This window comes from Phoca vitulina, unplaced genomic scaffold (assembly GCF_004348235.1).
Source record: "Phoca vitulina isolate PV1807 unplaced genomic scaffold, GSC_HSeal_1.0 scaffold9, whole genome shotgun sequence".
NCBI classification, from domain to species: Eukaryota; Metazoa; Chordata; class Mammalia; order Carnivora; family Phocidae; genus Phoca; species Phoca vitulina.
The window spans coordinates 23,046,335-23,062,460 of NW_022589712.1; the positions used below are offsets into that span (position 1 = coordinate 23,046,335).

The 16,126-nt window shown below is 41.5% G+C and overlaps 1 protein-coding gene across 4 annotated transcripts in view; it reads right to left on the reverse strand.

Annotated features, from left to right (window-relative positions):
• Window positions 1-7,699, reverse strand: part of ADGRG6 (adhesion G protein-coupled receptor G6) — a 136,404-nt gene extending 128,705 nt beyond the window's left edge. For all 4 annotated transcript variants that reach the window (XM_032407773.1, XM_032407772.1, XM_032407775.1 and 1 more), the window contains exon 1: window positions 7,274-7,699. In XM_032407773.1, the coding sequence (XP_032263664.1) occupies window positions 7,274-7,275 (2 nt within the window). In that variant the 5' untranslated portion in view covers window positions 7,276-7,699. The remainder of the gene's footprint in view (window positions 1-7,273) is intronic.
• Window positions 7,700-16,126: the final 8,427 nt, after the last annotated feature.

Below are 16,126 nucleotides of genomic sequence, written 5' to 3' on the forward strand. Positions count from 1 at the left end.
TAAAAAATAAAGCAATTTCAGTTTCAACCTTCAGCATCACCAGTCACATGCCCATCTGGGTGGCAAGAGGATTTTATACCAACCTCTCCTATAATCTTCCAAAATTTATTTTTTTTTAAAGAATTTTATTTATTTATTTAAGAGAGAGAGAATGAGAAAGAGAGTATGGGGGGGGGTCAGAAGGAGAAGCAGACTCCCCACCGAGCTGGGAGCCCTATGTGGGACTCGATCCCAGGACTCCAGGATCATGACCTGGGCCAAAGGCAGTAGCTTAACCAACTGAGCCACCCAGGCGCCCGATAATCTTCCAAAAATTTAGACTTTAAGGAAATGTTGTCATTTTATAACATCTGCTGCTTTACAAATGGAAATATTTAAAATAAAAATAAATTATCCAATTGTCTTCTTTCCCCTAAAATAAAGCAATGAAGCACTAACATTCAAAAAGAATAACTTCTTTATATATAACAATAGCTATCAATGTTTTTGAATGACTAGCAAACACCAAGTATTATAGAACTAGTAAATGACATTAGAGGGAGGGTCGATGCTTTGAAATTTCTCAATTATTTGTCTATACAGTGGTCTCATCTTTAAACTCAAAATTGTACCTAATAATAATTTAGACAGGAACATCCATATTATCTTGGCATCCCACAGTGGTATGATACCTTGCATTGACTCAACCCCATCACAAGAGGCAAGCCTATGAATGGGGCAGCAAGTATAAATGTCAGTCACCATAAGGGCCATAAATGGATTGGTGAGCATGAGAGCCATCAGGCAGGAAGATGGTTAAGTAGCAGTAAGAAATCTCCAGATCTTAAAATCTCCAAAGGGAGTTACCATGGTTCCAGGTGATAATTGAGAGTCTTTTTATTTCTAAAAAGAGAAACAACCAGTAAGATACTGTAGGATCACAGTAATACCTTCTGTGTAGTGCCTGAAGGTTGCTTATCTGGAGTAAATATGTAATACCAAACACAAAACCAGAAAAGTAGGAGAGGGAATACTCAAGTCAGCAAAAATAGACATCAAATGATTCCTCCACTTGCCTCAAGCCTTCATTTCCAATCCATCCTTTACTGTTAGAGACCACCTAAGCAGCAAAGAGAACAAGCTCTAGAGTCAGACAGACCAAGGTTTGCTACTTGTAAGCTATGCAACCCTTGGGAAATTTACTTGACCACCCTGCACCTCCTATTTCTCACCTGTAAAATAGAAATGGCAGTAGAACCTAAACCACAGAGTTGCTGGATGACTAAATCAGATCATGTCTTTTAAGGACAGTGCCTGACACTCAGCACTCAACAAACATTAGCTATTATTATTGCTACTACCATCCCGGGCATTCTAATAGAAGTATGGTTATTCTGTCCGTACTAAAATCAAAAGAAAAGGCTTAAACAAGAACAGACAATAGGATGTCATAAACCAACACCAATCAATTGACTTTGTGACTACTTCTGGATCACCTGGGAACAGAAATGGAATGGATTATTCATGTCTGCCATGAATACAGAAATTTTGAGTAATGTCTGATATCCATGCCATGTTTTTATATTCATCCAACTAGAAGTTCCAGCATCACACAGCTCCTAATGGAAATTCTAAAGTAAGCAAAGCTTAAGATCTGAAGAGTAATTTTCTGTATGGAGGGCATGTTTTAAAATACATCCATCCAAAACAGTTGAAATTTAAAGCAATGTTACTACTTATGAGAAGGAATATGCCACGGTACATCATCATCATAATATAATAATAATGGATGTGAACTCTGGAATAGCAGAATTACAACCTGGTGCCTCTATTCATTGTGTCACTTTAGAGGCAAGTCCTTAAAACGTTGGACTATTTCCTCTTCTGTAAATAGGATATCATCCATCAAAAAGATAAGAGATAATACTGCATGGCACTTGGTAAGGGCTTTAAAAATGGTAGACCATAGGGGCACCTGGGTGGTTCAGTTGGTTAAGCATCTGCTTTTGGCTCAGATCATGATCCCAGGATCTGGGATGGAGCCCCACATCAGGCTCTCTGCTCAGATGGGAGCCTGCTTCTTCCTCTCTCTCGGCTCCTCCCCCTGCTCGTGCTCTCACTCTCTCTCTCAAATAAATAAATAAAATCTTAAAAAAAAAAAAGAAAGAGTAGACGATAGACTTCTGTTACATGGAAAGTTCACTCATTTGGAAGAATGGGTCCATTTCCCACTGATGTTGGATGAATGAGGTGTTTCCAATTCATGCTATGGATGAATGAGTATGCTTCTAAAAAAAAAAAAAAAACACAATTATATATTCAAAGAAGTTTAGAGGTGGGAAGACCAAAGATGAAGTCTAACCTTATATTACAGAGGAGGAAGCTGAGGACCAGGGAAATAAAGGAGCAGAGCCATCAAAACTGGCTGCCTGCATTAACAGTCAGGAGTGTCAGCCCAAGAGAACTCCCAGCTTCTTAATCTTTGTGGCACGTGACAGTTTTCCTTTATCTATATGTAAATAATGGTCCCCTCTTAGATTTATGTGCTCTCTCAACAATCCTCAAGGAATCATGTTAGCTTGGCAACATTCAATTCTATTTATTTCATCACGCAACTTTCTTTTGCTACAACAGGTTCTGACAGTTAGGGATTCCAGACTCAATCCTGAAGCTGTTTTACAAAAGCTGCCTGCAATCCTTTCAGACAAGAGCTGCAAATGATGATCCAGTGCTTTGTGCATTCGAGGTCTCAAGACTCCATCACTTCGTATTGAAAAGGAACCCAGGACAGGGCAAGCACTTGGAACCAAACTTAAACCCCATGACAAGTCAACTTTCATCCAGTTGACTGTTTACTGAAGAACAGAAACAAATTAAGAATAGAACAGAGGAAGGAAAGCACTGTGTGTCTTCTCAGGGGATCACTTAGCAAAGACACATCCCTGAGATTCAAACAACTTTCTCACAAGAACGGAAAATCCTGAACAGGGTTACTAAGGTTCTAAATGGGAACCATAAAAAACATAATGCAATCTTCTATCACTTAAGTTGTAGCCTCAAAGTTCTGAAGAGAGCAAGAACTTTTTTTTTTTTTAAGTAAAAGAGTCTTACATAGACTTCTATCGCCTGAACAGAATCTAAAAATTATGCAATAAAACCAATCACTGCACAGGCAAAAATGTCACAAAGCTAAACTACTTGCCCAAGATCACGTAATCCGTGGTGGCAGCGCCAAAACACCCACTGGGTCACCTGGCTTCCGAGTCACCTGCCTCTAACTGCAAACTTGCTCCCCTTTTCAAATGGCATAGGCTACAAAATACAATATGCTTGAGTCCTATTTCAGGAACTCTAGAACTTAACCGTTCTATAGGAATTTTTTAACGCCAGAATGACCCCTTGTAAATGCAACCGAATCCAAACACATCACTAAAATAATCTGTAATCTAGAAAACCTACCATCTTGCACCTCTTTAGTCCTGCGGGATCCCTTAAAAGTCAAATTTAAAGAGAAATTAGTGAAGACATTTTGAAATCAGTGGAGAAATTGACATGGCACTAATTCTTTTACCCGCAACGGTCAGAATTACATTCACTCCCCATCTCCCAACTGTATTTCTATGTCAAATCTTATCACAAAGGGGCATGAAGAGTAGCACAGAGTACCTTAATTCTTCTAGAGTGAAAAGAATGTAATTTGGTTTATTCAAGTCTGCTCATAATTGTATTTCTCCTTTTGGTTAAAGATCATGTTCCGAGCCAAAGCAATGAATAAAAAGAGAAAGTGCTATTCTATTACTCAATTCAAGTTCTTTTATTAAGTTGGGTTCACCCCCACTTCAAATAGGTAAAGAATTTATTCTTCAAATCTGCACAGATCTTGACCCTTATTTGAGCAGAAACATCCCTTGTACCATGACTTGTACCACAATTGAAATTAAAAGGCAACCCTGAGAAACACATCTGAAAAAGAGTACTGTATCAATATCCTGGTTGTGGTATTGTGCAAAATGTTACCACTGGGAGAAACTGGGCACACCACTGGGAGAAACTGGGCAAAGGGTGCATTGGATCTCTACTATTTCTTCCAACTGCATGTCAATCTATAAACTTCTCAATAAAATTTTCAATTAAAAAAGTAAAGCCTGAAACCCTGATGTATATAACTTAACGTTCAGGTGATTCAGGAAAAATACTGTGTGTGTGCATATACAGAGAGTAGTGGGTGGAGGGGAGAAGGATGGAAAATAACAGAAATGGGGTAAACATTTACATTAAGTGATTCTGCATAAAGGATAAACAGGTGTTCTTTGTATTATTCTTGCAACTTTTCTGTAGGTTTAAAATTATTTCTAAATAAATTTCAACACAGCCATCCACATTTACACTGAAGTGTATCAATGTTTATGTCATGATACTCCCATCACTATTACTGTTTCATCATCACCAGTTTGATACAAGCAGCATCTCATTTGGATTTCCTTTATTTGGATTGGCATGTTCAAGTCAGTTTTGTAGTCTCCTATTATAATAGAAATATTTTTCTTACTGATTTGTGAATTCTTTTTACCAATCCTATACGAAATATGTTCAGCCTTTGTCATATTTGCTACAAATGTTTTAAACACAGTAATCTTGAAGTTTTCCTTAGGGCATTCCAAGTAATTCCATCCTGAGTAATGCTTATAAGGGAAAGTAAGATGATACTCAGGTAGCCACATTCAAGTTTTACTGGCATTTTTAGTTACCACTGAAAAGTCCTTTAAATATTATCACCCCAGTCACCCAGTATGCATCTTGATGCCATCCAATGTAGATAATATAATAATGGCATCCAATCAGAAACGAAATGGAAAGATATGGGGGGTTTTTTGCCTAAGCATGCCACACACATCGAACAAAGTCTTACTCTATTTAGTCTAAAGTCTGAATTGTCTCTAGAAACTTTTAATCATCCCATCAGAAATGTAAACTCTGTAAGAGATGGGCAGTTAGAAAAATGGTCAAGTTTAAGGAAGTGGTTGTCAGTTTATTTTTAATGTATAAACTGATTCTCTTTCAAATCATTATTTCCAGAAATCAGAGTGACGTGTCCAGTTAGGCAGTAAAACTACAAGCTTCTAATATTTCCCATAAGCCAAGAGACAATAGCCTCATTCACCATTCACACTGGAAAAGCACAATGTCATGTAATTTATATAAGCCATAAATGGAACGAACAGGAGCTTCATGAAGTTTGAAACCAGTTAACACAAGTGTTGCTAAATCTATTAAATTTCTTAGGATATGAAAAATATGTAGTCACTACAACTCCAAATATATTTATAAAATCTGTAATTTCATAACCTGAATGTCACAATATATTAATACTTTCTTCACAAAGAGCAGGCAGAAAATATCTTAGTTTGTGAGCTTGAACCCATTAAAATTAAAACTTAAAAGGTAATAGTTTGTGTTCCCCATTTTAACATTTTTCAACAAGATAGTAAGAATATTTACTTTGGAAAGGTTGGTATTATTTCCATATTTTCTAACACACTAATATCTAAAAAGAATCTGATCATCTTAAGCTATTCCGTTATGAGTTATAAACAGCAAAATGGAGAGAGAAACAGTTATAATCTGGCAAGAAATGGAAAAACTTTCAGTCAAAAAAGCTCAATAAAGAAACTCAAATCAGGGTGCTAAACTCTGTATTTTATGTGATTAAATATTCATATTTTTCCTCTATATGACAAAAGAAGTTTTAGTCATACGCAATTCAAATGGGCTATATAACTTAACTGCATAATGAGGAATTCGGTACATTACCTGTTGATCAGTTTCACGTTTTATTTTAAAAATTGGTATTCACACTTTTTTTCATTTTCCATGAGATCTACATTACCTAGGAAAGCTGAAAGGAAGCTACACAAATACCTGCTGTTAAAAACCTTACTATATTTTTAGGAAAAACTGAAGTTTAAAACAAATTCACATTCATTCAAAATGTGTCGCCTGTATATGAGAACCAGTCTTATGTGGGACTGTTGGCTGGATCCCAAGATAAATTACTTCAGGTTATACCTTGCTGATTCCACTGGCATAAATGAAACCTTAAAAGTCACAGGTGTGGAATTACTTCACATGCAGTTTTAATAAAAATACTAGTTGTTTTCTAATTATACTGCTCACTACCAGGAACAGAGGGGTAGAGTGCTAGGCTTGTGGGCACTACTCTTTTCCTGTTTTAAAACTGTGTGCTGAGTGGGGAGAGGAGGAGAAGCTGCAAGGAAGGAAAAGACAGGGCCTGAGGCTCATGTCTTTTCCCAGGTATTAAGCTGAAAGAGGAAATTTTAATGGAAATACTTAAGGATCCAGTAGCTGGGGAAGGGAGGGTGACTATCAATCTCTAGAAACACTTGTATATTAGTGGAAGGGAGTAAAATCTCTGTCAGGGTATCTGCTCAAGATTAAGTAAAACATCAGAGGGAAAATTACATATTACAAGAAAAAGCCACTGCCGAATTGGCCACAAAAATAGGCCCTTTTTAGAGCAATCTTCCTTTTTGCATTCTGGAAGGCCCAGGCCCTGCTGGGTGGCCCTTTCGCGGGGTCGCTCTGAGGAACCTCACCACTTCGTTGGTAACTCCATAAAATCAAAACCTTTTAGGTTTCTCTGACCATTCATAGCTCTATGTCCCCCACTTCTAATTCAAGGCAAGTCGCCTCCCAGGTCTCATCCCGTGAAATGGCATATTCCTTCATTACTTTTTAATCTACAAAATACAACCAAGAAACTTTTCTGCGCGTTTTGTTTTTTTTTTTAAAAAAACAATTCATATAACCCAAAGATCCAAGAATAACTTCTACAGTCAAGGGTGATAATGTGTAAAGTCAACATTTTCTCGGTATACGAGTACCTTTCCAAGCCCCCAGGTGTTGATCCAGGATCCCTCTTTCTTGGCAGGGCAAGGCCCCTGGATAGAGGAGCCGCGCCTGTTACTCCTTGTTTAATTTGACTCGAAAACACGTTTTCCCCATTCTTGAAGCCCTGCCCTTTTTATTATGCTTTACACCGCCCAAATGTGAGGTTTACCTCTCCCTGGGGAAAAAAAAAGCAAGCCGCACACACATGTCACAGCTCTCCCCGGCAATACCAGCTCACTCCTCAGCGCCTCAGGAGTCAAACTGAAGACAAACCGGTTTATTCTGTCAAAGTAGTCCTTACACAATCATTTAGTTGAGGTGGGGGTGGGAGGGGTAGATACAGGTAAAGGTGTGAAGGAATTCTCAGCTGAAAGGTGAGACTTACATGTTGGCATCACTGCGCTGAGGTCCCCAGGGGCCGCACGGTCATGGTCCACAGTCTTTCCCTGGTTCTGCTGCTCCGAGTTCCCCAATGGAGAAGCCGGGCGCCCGAGCCGAGCGCGGCGGCCGGACCCTCCTTCACGCTCTTTCTGGAGAGTTCATCGGGGTTTCCCGGCAGTCACTCCACGCCCGCGCTCGGGGCGGCGCAAGGTGGAAGGCCCGCGCGGCGGAGTTCAAGTGCGGATCTTCGCGGTAGGGGGAGGGCGGGGCGGCAGGTTCCCCCTTACAGACAAGTTAAAGAAAAGTTAGGGCGAGAAGGTGAGGACGGTTGGGTCTGCCTCTGAGCTGGTGCTGGGTGCTCGAGGTGATCTGGGCCGGGCGGGGGTGGAGGGGTCTGACCCGGCAAGTCCTCGCCCCCGCCCGCGGGAGGCGGCACGTGGTCACCCCTTTGTGGCTCTCGCTCCCCCCGCCCCGCCCCGCCCCGCCCGCCGGCTCCAGCAGCTCCCAGCGCCCGTCCCCTCGGCCCGAGCTGGGGGCTCAGGTGCGGCTGCCCCGGCGGTGCGCGGCGTCTGGCCGGGCCCCACGCGGCCCTGGGGCGGCCCCAGTCTCGACGCTCCGCTGCGGGGGCCGTCCCCAAAGCGCGGCTGCCCCACCCAGGATCGCCTGCCCCGGGGCAGAAAGGGAGAAGTCAGACTGCGAGGCGGGAGAGGCGCTCCCCCAACGGGCAGCCGGGTCGGGATGAGCGATTGGCGCTGGGCCGCGCTAGGCTCCCAGCGGGGGGAGGGGACGGGGCGGACCCGAGGTCACCAGAAAGTCGTGAGCCCTGAATTCAGGAGTCTTCTCCGCGCGAGAAAGGAGAAGCTCGGAATGCGGGCGGCGATGTGGGCATCTCCTCCCCGTCTGCTGGGATTCCGCGCTCTCACCCACCCAGGACCCCGCACGGGACCCCTCCACCAAGCTCCCGGGCCGCCGCCTTGCTTTACTTTTCTTGTTCTTTTCTGTCCCTTTGCCTTCCCTGCTCTCTTCCTTTTCTTCTGTTTTCTTTCACCTCTCTCCTCTCTTTTTTCTTTCTTCGTTCTCTTGTTCTTTTTCCTTCTAAAAATCGGAGTGAAGGGAGAGTCCGTGTGTTTCCCGGTACCATCACCTCATCTCGTGGTCTCTGCGGGGAAAGGGGATGGTCTCCCACCACACCCTCCTCCACCGAGGATGAAGACCAGACGTAAGAGGAGGCTGAGAAGGCGACAGTTCCAGTGTAACTATTCCCACCACCGCACCCACACAGATACACCCACTACCTGCTCCCCCTGATTTGCTGACACCTATAGTTCCATAAATAGTCATCATTTTGGCTTAGAATTTTGTCTTCTTCATTACATGCCTCTAAATACCCCCCAAGGAGTGGTAATACGTAAAACCTTTGCCACTGCCTTTAGTTTGAGTTGTTCAAATCCCTTCGGGAAAGAAGTGTTTGAAGGGGGAGTGGGTGCTGTGATATGAGGTGGAAACAGACGGGGGAGGTCTGAAAGTGGATGCAGTCGGATTCAGTGAAAGCAAAACCTGGCAGGACCAGTGGCAAAATGCTTGGTCCACAGTTTTGACTGATACCGTCCTGCTAGAACCCTCTCTACTGCTTCACTAGGACTTAGAGATGGGACTAGATAAATTGCACTTTCTTTTAAAATCACCATAAAAAAAAAAAAAAAGGAAGGGATATTAACAGGGGGCTGGGAAAATGTTCACATAACATTTCATTCAGCAATATTGATTTGCAAATACAAATCCAGTTACTCATTGGGGAAAGTGCACTGCCTGGACTCCAGGGCTCCTACAAGTAGCTGGCAGGCAAAAAGATCTGGAAGCACCTCCTCGGTGATGAGAAGAGAGAAAAAAAGGACTCACACTTGGAAAGTAGCTCCCTTCCCTTTGTGAACTGCCGGAGTTAATGCTCCTGAAATGCTGGAGGCAAATCTTCCGGTGACAGAGCTGGATTACACATCCAGAGTGAGAACAGCCCAGCTTGAACTGTGAGCATGCACACGCATACATGAACAGGCCACACAAAGAAGTGCCAAAGAAATTTATATAACGTTGATGGGCTAGTGATAGAAAATTGTTGGGGTGGAAAAAAAGTAGAGCAGGACTTGAGCACAGACAGCTACTGGCAGAAAGGAAGCTGGAACACTGCCACCAAATTCAGAGGCCTGAAAGTCCAGGGTGTGCTCTTCTAGTGACTTTTATCAGCATTTATTTTGATGAATAAACAGTATAATTAATAGAGACATTGAATTTAGCACTTAAGGGAAACTGAAGTTTCTCCTTCCAGGGCTCTCTTATTACAGAACGGGAAATGAGACCCAGAGATGTGAGGTCTGCACTAACTAGCTGGAAGTGGCCAGGGGCTAGGATCCAGTTCTTACAATTCAAATCAGTCTCTATGACACCAGACTGTCCTAGGAAAATTTAAGTGCCACTCAAAGAATTTTCTTTAGAGCAACAATATTTATTATTTCACAGTTCTCAGGTGCAGTAATCTGAGGGCAACTTAGCCCAGTGTCTCACAAGACTGGCTAAGGCTGCAGTCTCATCTGAAGGCATGACCAAGGAGTGAGCTGCTTCCAAGCTCATGTGTGTAGTTGTTCCCCTCGGAATTTTAAAGCTAGGGAACATAAGGGCAAACAATGAAATATAACTGTTTTAGGGCTCTTCAGAGAAACAGAATGAACAGGATGTATATGTACATATAAAGACAGATTTAAGGAATTGGCCCATGTGGTTGTGGGGGTACAAGTTCAAAATCTGCAGGGTAGGCCTGCAGGCTGGAGACTCAGGGAAGAGTTAAAGTCCAAGTCCAAAGGCAGTCTGCTGGCAGAATTCCTTCTTGATGGCAGGAGGTGAGTCTTTGTTCTATGAAGACCTTCCACTGACTGGATGAGGCCCACCTACCTTGCGGAGAGGAATGTGCTTTACTCAATGTCCACTGATCTAAATGTTAATCTCGTTTAAAAAACATCTTCACATAGGGGCTCCTGGGTGGCTCAGTCGTTAAGTGTCTGCCTTCGGCATGATCCCAGGGTCCTGGGATTGAGCCCCGCATTGGGTTCCCTGCTCCGCAGGAGGCCTGCTTCTCCCTCTCCCACTCCCCCTGCTTGTGTTCCCTCTCTTGCTGTCTCTCTCTCTGTCAAATAAATAAATAAATAAATAAATAAATAAATCTATCTTAAAAAAACAAATCTTCACAGAAACATCCAGAATAATGTTTGACCAAATATATGGACGCTATGGCCCAGCCATGTGGACATATAAAATTAACTATCATAGTAACTGAAGCAAATGTACATATGCCTAGAAGATAGGAGTAGTATATTTACATGTGCCATTATATGCTAAAATGTTCATAAACGTATATATTATTTCTATATGATTACATGAATCATAGTAAAATATTTCTTGAGACAGGGCCCGTCGTTCATCAGCACATTAGTAAAATCTGTGTATTTTGATATTTCTGTCCTTGAACTGAGGATTTGTTCTTTTCTTTGAAAGAGCTTATTAGGGGGTCGCCTAGGTGGCTCAGTTGGTTAAGCATCTCCCTTCGGCTCAGGTCAGGATCTCAGGGTCTGGGGATCAAACCCCACATCGGGCGGGCTCCCTGCTCTGCGGGGAGTCTGCTTCTCCCTCTCCCTCTGACCCTCTTCCCTGCTTGTGCATGCGCTCTCTCTCTCTCTGTCTCAAATAAGTAAAATCTTTAAAAAAATAAGAAAGAGCATGTTAGGGAAAGGGAGAATGAACAGGAAAGTACATGATCTTTTAATGCAACAACCTGAGTTCAAAACTTGTTCCTGTAATTTACCAGCACTATGAACTCTGGCAGTTTACTATGTAAACTATAAACCTGATTTGTAATAATACTTATAATGTTTAACTCATGGGGTCATTAGGCAGCTTCAGTAAGATAACGAGACAGAGCACCCAGCATATTTCCTGGAATTTGGTAATATCAGTTGCCTCTGCCTGCCTCAGGCATCATCCTAAAACTGAAAGTGCCAGGACCACATTCCTTTGCACACAGGAATCCTCTGACAACATTCCAGACCAAATGAATATTGAACATCTGTTTGAATCCTTAGCATTGATGAACACTCAACTATGAGAAACTTCCTCTTTCTGTTGATTGAATCAAACATTCATGCCATCAACTTCCATTCAGAACAAGGACATTCTATCTTCCACAAAAAGCCTTTCAAATATCTGAAGACAGCTAGCAACTCTCTCTACTCAGCTTTTCCTTATTCAGTTTCCACAGCCGTGGTTATTTTACCCATTCAGTGCCTGGCTCTTATTACACATGGGATTTACCCTTTCCTATGGAAACGGGAATCAATATCAGCTCTCTTGACAGTCTACTCAAAGTGGATGCCACAGCCCCTGGTAACAGTGAGATTCTTACCTTTCCTGAACTGGATATTACCCTTGTGTAAATAAAAGTTAATATTGACCTTTTAAGCACCCACATAAAATATTTGTAGTAGGAATAGGAGTACCTATTATTATATTGATCTTCTACTATGTGGCAGGGAGTGTATTAATTTTATGCTACAAAGCTAGTTGTTCAAGATATGTATCTTAATTTATAAATAATTCAACCCAATTTCTGTTTTAATCTCTCATTCTGCCTTAATCAATTCGATTCCTCTCCCTTTCACCAGGCTAGTTGCTTTCTTCAGCAGGAAAGGTAGAAAAACAGGGTCCTTGATTTATCTGTGTCAGCAGACATCAACCTCTCCGGTCCCTGGTCATCAGTCCACACAGGTTGTCAATCTTGTCAATGAGGCCCCTCCAGGTTTATAACTCTCTTTTGACTTCCTGATGGGCCATGACTGTCCATCAGCCTAGTCTCTCCAAGCAGTCCTTCCCATTCTAGGCACTTGGCCCCTCTCTGGAATCTTATAGAGATGGGAGAGGCAGCATGCAGGAAACCACTCAGCTCTCTGCTCTAATACACCCACAATCTCTCTTACTTCCCCTTCCTACCTGAGAAGGGAGATAGCTTTTCTTTCTCTGCTGTGTCTCAACATTTCATCTGTATCTCCACTCCTCTCAGTTCTCTTGGTGTGATGCTTTAGGGTATGAAAAACAAATCCAGACATCCTAAATCCTTTCTGTTTTTTCTTCTCTGCCTCATTATTTCCAGAAGCTGTGAGCATACATCAGCTTGAAGCTTGAACAGAGAGAAGGGGAGATAAATAAAGGGAAAACACAAAGTTAATCTCACAAAAATATCATGCCTCCACAAATTCAAAGGTTTTGCAAATGATTATTCTTCCTTCCTATTTAAAGATAGGAGATTAGGGGCTCCTGGGTGGCTCAGATGGTTAAGCGTCTGCCTTCGGCTCAGGTCATGATCCCAGGGTCCTGGGATCGAGCCCCACGTCTGGCTCCTGGCTTGGCGGGGAGCCTGCTTCTCCCTCTCCCTCTGCCTCTCCCCCTGCTTGTGCTCTCTCTCTCTCTGTATCTCTCTGTCTCAAATGAATACATAAAATATTTAAAAATAAATAAAGATAGGAAATTAAAGTTCAAAGTGTTTAAGCAACTTACCCAAGATCACACAGCAAGCAAGGAAAAGCTGAGCCCACGCCAGTCTGAGTGATTTCCAATATTGTACTTTTCCCACATGGCCTCTCCTCGCTGTTGGCCCCACTTATCTTTTCACATAAGGTGTCACCAGGTCAGACAGCCCATCCTGCCCTCATGCAATAATCAGAATCCATGTCAGGGAGCCTAATACATTTTATCTTGTTGCATTCAATCCAGTGCATCAGTTTGGAGAAATCAGTTTGAAATTTGATTCCTTTATTAATCTTGTTAATAATCTTTTCCAAGTTTTTGTTACATGAAAATTTAATAATTATATTTCCTATATTTGAATCATAAATGACAATACTGACCCAAGCAAAGCCCTGTGAGGGACCCGCTACCTAATACTGATCTACTAATAATCAATGTTGGAAGACACACATTTTCAACCTGTTCTTATCTGACTTGCTTTACTCTTATACCATCTATTTTCCCCAGCTGGGGCCCCCAGATGATCACAGGGCACTATATACATCAGGAAATTCATATAGCTTTTATACTCTCCTGATCTGCTTACCAATCTAGACGTTCTAGTTTTCATCCGTGAGTGTGAGTTTGGGGATAGGACTTATTCTTGGTGAGCTCTTACTGGCTCTTAGTAATAGCTCCTTCTGTTCAAGTGCTCAAAAGTTATCTTTTGTATAACCCAGCCTTGACAATGTCTAGGAGAAACATCAAGTTCCTTAGATTCTACTTCCCACAAATCCCTTTTTCCTATGATAAAATCAAAACAAATTAGTTATTGTTTTAAAGCTGACATGACATGCATTGTGCGTCTGATTCTCATAGTCTTTGGTGACTAATGTAGGCTGCTGTGAATTTCATGCACTGGCAGCTAGTTCTGTAGTCTTCCATTGATAATAAAAATATTAATATTCACAGCAATTACCACCATTAGAGCTGCCCATGCACCTGACACTCTATTGAGATAATTACATGCAGTAACTCCTTTACTCTTCACACCAGCACGATAGATACCGAGATTTGGCTTAAAAGAGCCTAGGCCATCAGAACTTAAACTCAGTTTTTTCTAACTCAGCTCCTATACCCTTGACCAGTCAATCCAGGTCTAGCTATATTTGCTTGGAACATTTACACAGAGGTTTGAGTGTACAGTCTGGTCAGAAGAAATGCAAGCAACATAGATATGGATCCAGGAAGTACAAGCTTACAGGTGTTCCTGCCATTGTGTTACCCTGCTTTTAAAAGTACTCCAAAATCAGCTTTCATTAGCAGTGTGGGCATTAGTTAATGTGTCTGAGAATCCAGCTGAATATATAAACTTCACAGTTTCAAAAACTGGGACACAATCCTGAACTATATAAGAAGAGCAAATGTAAACGAATGCGATTAGGAGAGCTACATTCATCCAAATAATTATTAATTTCCCTTTCATTCATTTATTCACTCATCAATAAAAATGTTGATTGCCTACTTTATGTCAAGCATTGTTCTAAGCACTTCATTATAGCAATGGGCAAAAACAAAGTCTCTGCTTTCATTGAGCTTAAATTCCACTTGGGGTGGGAGGGATGGTAAGTGGTAATGTAATAAAAAATAGATTTAGAGTATACAGATGGGGGTAAGTTCCATGAAATAAAAGCAAGGAGGGATTTTAAAAGATTGTGATGACAGGTGTTATTTTCTACAGAGTGGTCAGGGATAGCCTCTCTGATAAGATGTCATCATAAAAGAAATGTGAATTAAGTGGAGAATAGAACCAGGCAGTTATACAAAGGGAGAGTGTTCCAATCAGGAAGGATAAGCAAGTGCAAATGCCCTGTAGTATTATAGGCTTGGCCTACATAGCAGAGCAAGGAGAACAGAGAGGCAGGACTTGAAGGGAAAAGAGGGAATGAGATCTGAGAGAGCAAAAGGTCAATTTTTTGTTGTTGTTACAGGCAAGAGAACAGACAATGGATTTTTTTGTAGGATAAGTAAATATTGGAATAATTTTGAATAGACAAAATTGTTGTCTGACATGTTGGAAAATAGAAACTAGGGAGTTCAAAAGTGGAAGCACAGAGACTATTTAGTAGGCTGCATCATCAAAGAAAGAGATAATAATGATTTGAACTAGGGTAATAGAAATGGAAGTGGTGAAAAGTTATTGGACTTGGGATATTTTGAAGGTGATTTGCTGATAATTGGATCTGGAGCCGAAATGGGAGTACTCTGGCATTTTCACTTCTATAGCTGAGTGAGTTGAGCTGCTAATACCTGAGGGAGCGGACTGAGGGAGAAGCAGGTGTGGGAGGGAAATCAAGAGGTCAGTTTTAGAGATGGTAAGTCTGAGACTATTAAATTAACAATCTAATACATGCAACTATCACACTGCTTGAAATATATTAGGTGCTTGATAAAAGTTAATTACTTAATTAAGCAAGCAAGCATTGCATTCTAAGATTTTTCTTGAGATCTCTGTCAAGGTTCTTTGGCAATTGTTTGTAGAATAAACTTTCACAGAAGAGTGAGAAGTTTCATGAAGTCATGAAGAATAGGTTTGATTCTCAGCAACAGAGGAAGAGAGTGAGAATTTGAAGCAGTGGGACTGTTTTAATCACAATGTAGGAAATGATGATAAATACTTGAGGGCAAGCGAGGAAATGACCTGGCTACAGTCATAGATTCTAGAGGCTGATAAGGAGTGAAAGGCTAATTGATGGCAGATTGTGGAAGGCTTGAAGGGTCAGACTAAAGAGTTTGACTTATTTTTAATTGTCTTCTGTTTTTGTTTATCTTGTTGGCAAGGGAGCCACAGGATGAAAGTAATGTTTGTAGAGAATTAATCAGGATGGACTATAGTAGAGAAGATTTATGCAAGAGGAGGACTGTAGTAGCTCTGAGTGAGAAAATAAATATTTTGGGAACAATGGAAATGGAAAGCAAGCACCAGGTTCAAGAGGCTTATGAAGACAAGGAGATGTGATTCTTATCTAGTCCAAACCTCCGTAGCAGATACCTAAGCTCTTTGATGCTTGGCATCATGCCAACAAAGTATGATTGACTGGATTCTTATTAATTTACAGAATTATACACGGACCTTTGCTATTTTTACATGATATAGCTGTGGGAGTCATCAGGGCTGTTTACCAGGGTGGTGGTTCTCTTTCTCAGCACATGGTAGGAGGACTCTTTCCTTTCTCGAGGATGTGAGGCATAGGACTGTGACTTGCTTTGGGAAATAGGATATGAGCATAAATGGTGTGTCACTTTGGGACAG